The sequence below is a fragment of the Electrona antarctica genome (assembly GCF_951216825.1).
Source record: "Electrona antarctica genome assembly, chromosome: 7".
Lineage (NCBI taxonomy): Eukaryota > Metazoa > Chordata > Actinopteri > Myctophiformes > Myctophidae > Electrona > Electrona antarctica.
The window spans coordinates 45,091,742-45,097,781 of NC_136812.1; the positions used below are offsets into that span (position 1 = coordinate 45,091,742).

The window sequence follows — 6,040 nt, forward strand, 5'->3', positions numbered from 1 at the left end:
ATGCCAATTGCCAACCCCATAATTGTAAAATCAAAGTTAATTTAACTCAGAGTATACAAATGGAACCAAATGGACCTGTTAGGGTCTATTTAGGTTCCATTTGTACACTCTCTGAGTTAAAGACCCATACGGGTCCATTTGGTTCCTATTTCCTAACTATCATTTAGTTGGGGACCCCCTGGAACTCCCTCAAGGACCCCTAAGCGTTGTTTGTTAAAAGTTTTGCAGGACAGCGTGACTAGCATGTTAAACTAGCTAACTGGTTGGACTAGCCAATAACTTTTATGTAGCCAACACTTATGTGTCACACCCTGGGAGCCGAACAGAGTGGCATTATAAAGAGGCGACACCTCTTATAAAGAGGCGACCACTACGTGGCGCAGCGGCTTTGACGTCAATCATAGCACCAAGATGGCGGCAACGCTGCCGCTCCCGCCATCTAGTGGTGATTCCAAAGACTAGTCAGAACGCTACCTTTCCAGTGATAACTGGAAAAGCTCTGCTCAACTCTATGCTCTGCTGTCTGCTCTAAATTAATCAAAAATAATTAAATCGGGTGAGCAACGTCTTCGGGCACATGATCACGTATAGCCGTTTAGGCTGGCCTGGCTTGATCACCCAAATAATGCTACACAGTGAAAATCACCATTGCTGTTACATATCTGCTAAAAAAAAAAAAAAAAGTCAATATTAGTATAATCACAATTTAGATTGTTCTAATATATAGGCTAATGTTAATGTATTATCTGTTTCACATTATGGCTTTTGTGTGCTATTATGTTACGCCTACAGCATAATAGGCCTGGCATTTGTAGGATATTATGTAGCCCTATACAGTATAATAGGCCTATCATTTTGGTCATGACCCATTGGAAAGCACTTTGGGTTAACTGTTGTTTATAAATGTGCTACATGAATAAAGATGACTTGATGTTCTGACTGTCTGGGGAGAAAGGTTTCATTTAATGTAGGCTTTCATGTAGGCTATATCAAACAATAATGCTTTGGTTGTAGTTATATATCTTTTCCTTTCCATTGCACTAAAATCTGAATTCAATTTTGGACGCACGTTCACACACATAGGCCACGCACGTTCACACACACATACTTATATTCTGAATGAATATGTTACTAAAGTAATTTCAGCTTTGATCCATTCATAAATATGATAAATGTAGTAGTAGTATGCATATTTATAATACCTTTTCGCTGTTCAACACAGACCAGTGAGGCACCAGTGAAGGCTGCAGCTGCTAAGGAGGAGTCTGAAGATGATGATGAAGAAGATGGTAAGACTGTCGAATCGTATCTGTGGCGACGTCTTGCTGGTTATTTTGAGGAACCAGTGACGCGTCATATTTTCAATGGCACCCAGTATGTGGCTGCATATGATGACCTAAAAATCATTAATTCCATCAGAATGCTGATTGTGAATGAGTGAGTGAATGAATGAATGATTGTGTTATACTGGTTGTTACGATGACGTCACCTATTGTTCTGATGGCAGCCAACACAGGATTAGTGTATTTAGAACGGTGCTGCACTGGTGTTTGATGTATCTGTGTTGTGGCTTTCAGACTCTGAGGAAGAGATGGACACCACCCCAGCAGCCCCAGCAAAGAAGGCTGGTACGGTCAAAGCCGAGGAGTCAGAGGAGGATGATTATGATGAGGGTGAGTTGTTTTGACTAGCTTTTAGTGAAAAATAACTAATGCTTAAAGGGGAGGAAGGGGTATTTTCGTTTCAAAATATATTTATTTAAAGTTGCTTTACCCATTTAGACCAGTGAAGGCTGCACCTGCCAAGGAGGAGTCTGAAGATGATGATGATGAAGAAGATGGTAAGACTGTCGAATCGTATCTGTGGCGACGTCTTGCTGGTTATTTTGACACCGTCATAGTTTGAATAGCACCCAGTTTTTGGCTGCATATGATGATCAAAAAAATAATGCAGTGAATGTGATCTGATTGTGAATGAGTGAGTGAATGAATGAATGATTGTGTTATACTGGTTGTTACGATGACGTCACCTATTGTTCTGATGGCAGCCAACACAGGATTAGTGTATTTAGAACGGTGCTGCACTGGTGTTTGATGTATCTGTGTTGTGGCTTTCAGACTCTGAGGAAGAGATGGACACCACCCCAGCAGCCCCAGCAAAGAAGGCTGGTACGGTCAAAGCCGAGTAGTCAGAGGAGGATGATTATGATGAGGGTGAGTTGTTTTGACTAGCTTTTAGTGAAAAATAACTAATGCTTAAAGGGGAGGAAGGGGTATTTTCGTTTCAAAATATATTTATTTAAAGTTGCTTTACCCATTTAGACCAGTGAAGGCTGCACCTGCCAAGGAGGAGTCTGAAGATGATGATGATGAAGAAGATGGTAAGACTGTCGAATCGTATCTGTGGCGACGTCTTGCTGGTTATTTTGACACCGTCATAGTTTGAATAGCACCCAGTTTTTGGCTGCAGATGATGATCAAAAAAATAATGCAGTGAATCTGATCTGATTGTGAATGAGTGAGTGAATGAATGAATAAATGTGTTATACTGTTTGTGTCCATGACGTCAACCTTGATCTGATGCAAGCTAACACAGGATTAGTGGATTTAGAACGGTGCTGCAAGTTAAAGTTGCTTAACCCATTTAGACCTGAGGACAATTTCTACAAATGCCTTCTAAAACAGTAGTTCTCAAACTTTTCTAATTCAAAATTCACTAATTCATTTTTCAAACATTTTCAAGATTTCAAAAATGTAAATGTAAAAAAATAGCATGTGTACTAAGCTCGCAGCGTGGCACGAAGTGACGTCACTATTATTGGAAGTGCTTTGGCAAGAAGAGGCCCACTCTGATTATGGTGGAAGTCAATAAGTCATGATTGGTTTTGACAATGCGTTTTCGGGATCAACATTATTTTACTGGACTAGTTGATCTCATTAACACCCACATTACTGATAGACCAGAATTATCAGTTAGAGAGAATGTTATGTACATTGTTAGTTGGCAGTGATTGATCCTCTCAGATGTAAAAAAACATTTAATCCTTTGTTTTTCTCAGAGGAGGGAGGGCCCTCCCCCAGTCAAAGGCAAAGGTACTGCTGCCAAGGCACCAGTGAAGGCTGCACCTGCCAAGGAGGAGTCTGAAGATGATGATGAAGAAGATGGTAAGACTGTCGAATCGTATCTGTGGCGACGTCTTGCTTGTTATTTTGAGGAACCAGTGTGACGCCGTCATATTCTGAATAGCACCCAGTTTTTCGCTGCATATGATGACCTAAAAAAACATAAACATAGTAACGTGGGTTCTGATTGTGAATGAGTGAGTGAATGAATGAATAAATGTGTTATACTGGTTGTTCCCATGACATCACCTATTGATCTGATGGCAGCTAACACAGGATTAGTGGATTTAGAACGGTGCTGCACTGGTGTTTGATGTATCTGTGTTGTGTCTTTCAGACTCTGAGGAAGAGTTGGACACCACCCCAGCAGCCCCAGCGAAGGTCAAAGCCGAGGACGAGTCAGAGGAGGATGATGATGAGGGTGAGTTGTTTTGACTAGCTTTTAGTGAAAAATAAGAAAACTTCCAACTAATACTAAAAGAGGTGGAATCTAGTGAAGATGAAAGCAGTGAAGAAGAGGAAGAGGTATGGGTTGGATAGAAGATTTTGTTGTGCTTTAAAAAATATATATATTTAGAGTTGCTTAACCCATTTAGGCCTGACGTCGAAATTTTAAAGTCTTCTAAATCCTCCAGTTTTCTGAAATAAATATTTTCACGATTTTTCAAAAATAGCAGACCTACAAGCTCGTAGCGCGCGCTATGAGCTTGTAGATCTGCTATTTTTCAATAGCTAAATTATAACAATGTTTAAAACACCAAAAGGGGTTCCCGCCCAAAATGGGTTAACCCATTTAGACCTGAGGCCGATTTCTACAAATGCCTTCTAGTAGCGGACAGAGACTGGTTCAGGCTAATTTGTCTAAAAGCACAACATTTTGCACAGATGTAGCCCAGGTCATGCTCTAATGATTTAGCTAGGGCGCCTGAGCTGGCGACCTTCGGGGTTGGCACAGCAACCAAATCCATATGGCCACCATTAACAACAATCCATTCCAAGCAATTTGTGCAAGTGGCTATGGCCTAATTTAGCCCAAGGAGTGTTTTTAGTGCAAGAATAATGATTGGAATGGAATGGAAAGAAGAGGCCCACTCCGGTTATGGTGGAAGTCATGATTGGTATTGACGATGCGTTCCGGGATCAACATTATTTTACTGGACTACTTGATCTCATTAACACCCACATTACTGATAGACCAGAATTATCAGTTAGAGAGAACGTTATGTACATTGTTAGTTGGCAGTGATTGATCCTCTCAGATGTAAAAACATTTTAATCCTTTGTTTTTCTCAGAGGAGGGAGGGCCCTCCCCCAGTCAAAGGCAAAGGTACTGCTGCCAAGGCACCAGTGAAGGCTGCACCTGCCAAGGAGGAGTCTGAAGATGATGATGAAGAAGATGGTAAGACTGTCGAATCGTATCTGTGGCGACGTCTTGCTTGTTATTTTGAGGAACCAGTGTGACGCCGTCATATTCTGAGTAGCACCCAGTTTTTCGCTGCATATGATGACCTAAAAAAACATAAACATAGTAACGTCGGTTCTGATTGTGAATGAGTGAGTGAATGAATAAATGTGTTATACTGGTTGATCCCATGACATCACCTATTGATCTGATGGCAGCTAACACAGGATTAGTGGATTTAGAACGGTGCTGCACTGGTGTTTGATGTATCTGTGTTGTGTCTTTCAGACTCTGAGGAAGAGTTGGACACCACCCCAGCAGCCCCAGCGAAGGTCAAAGCCGAGGACGAGTCAGAGGAGGATGATGATGAGGGTGAGTTGTTTTGACTAGCTTTTAGTGAAAAATAAGAAAACTTCCAACTAATACTAAAAGAGGTGGAATCTAGTGAAGATGAAAGCAGTGAAGAAGAGGAAGAGGTATGGGTTGGATAGAAGATTTTGTTGTGCTTTAAAAAATATATATATTTAGAGTTGCTTAACCCATTTAGGCCTGACGTCGAAATTTTAAAGTCTTCTAAATCCTCCAGTTTTCTGAAATAAATATTTTCACGATTTTTCAAAAATAGCATACCTACAAGCTCGTAGCGCGCGCTATGAGCTTGTAGATCTGCTATTTTTCAATAGCTAAATTATAACAATGTTTAAAACACCAAAAGGGGTTCCCGCCCAAAATGGGTTAACCCATTTAGACCTGAGGCCGATTTCTACAAATGCCTTCTAGTAGCGGACAGAGACTGGTTCAGGCTAATTTGTCTAAAAGCACAACATTTTGCACAGATGTAGCCCAGGTCATGCTCTAATGATTTAGCTAGGGCGCCTGAGCTGGCGACCTTCGGGGTTGGCACAGCAACCAAATCCATATGGCCACCATTAACAACAATCCATTCCAAGCAATTTGTGCAAGTGGCTATGGCCTAATTTAGCCCAAGGAGTGTTTTTAGTGCAAGAATAATGATTGGAATGGAATGGAAAGAAGAGGCCCACTCCGGTTATGGTGGAAGTCATGATTGGTATTGACGATGCGTTCCGGGATCAACATTATTTTACTGGACTACTTGATCTCATTAACACCCACATTACTGATAGACCAGAATTATCAGTTAGAGAGAACGTTATGTACATTGTTAGTTGGCAGTGATTGATCCTCTCAGATGTAAAAACATTTTAATCCTTTGTTTTTCTCAGAGGAGGGAGGGCCCTCCCCCAGTCAAAGGCAAAGGTACTGCTGCCAAGGCACCAGTGAAGGCTGCACCTGCCAAGGAGGAGTCTGAAGATGATGATGAAGAAGATGGTAAGACTGTCGAATCGTATCTGTGGCGACGTCTTGCTTGTTATTTTGAGGAACCAGTGTGACGCCGTCATATTCTGAATAGCACCCAGTTTTTCGCTGCATATGATGACCTAAAAAAACAAACATAGAAACACACAACCTGATTGTGAATGAGTGAGTGAATGAA

General features: G+C 41.2%; 1 protein-coding gene across 2 annotated transcripts; it reads left to right on the forward strand.

Annotated features, from left to right (window-relative positions):
* The first annotated feature begins 1,250 nt into the window (after positions 1-1,250).
* Positions 1,251-5,816, forward strand: LOC306926802 (uncharacterized protein). 2 transcript variants are annotated; one of them, XM_079506242.1, is made up of 9 exons: positions 1,251-1,289; positions 1,578-1,673; positions 1,782-1,840; positions 2,118-2,213; positions 3,059-3,164; positions 3,460-3,543; positions 4,416-4,521; positions 4,813-4,896; positions 5,769-5,816. In XM_079506242.1, the coding sequence occupies exons 3-7, from the start codon at positions 1,820-1,822 to the stop codon at positions 4,499-4,501; spliced, it is 393 nt and encodes a 130-aa protein (XP_079362368.1). In that variant the 5' UTR covers positions 1,251-1,289; positions 1,578-1,673; positions 1,782-1,819; the 3' UTR covers positions 4,502-4,521; positions 4,813-4,896; positions 5,769-5,816. The 2 variants fall into 2 exon arrangements, with proteins under 2 accessions (XP_079362368.1, XP_079362369.1); XM_079506243.1 differs by lacking the exons at positions 1,251-1,289; positions 1,578-1,673; positions 1,782-1,840 and adding an exon at positions 2,322-2,380 and having other exon boundaries at positions 2,117-2,213.
* The last annotated feature ends 224 nt before the right edge of the window (positions 5,817-6,040 follow it).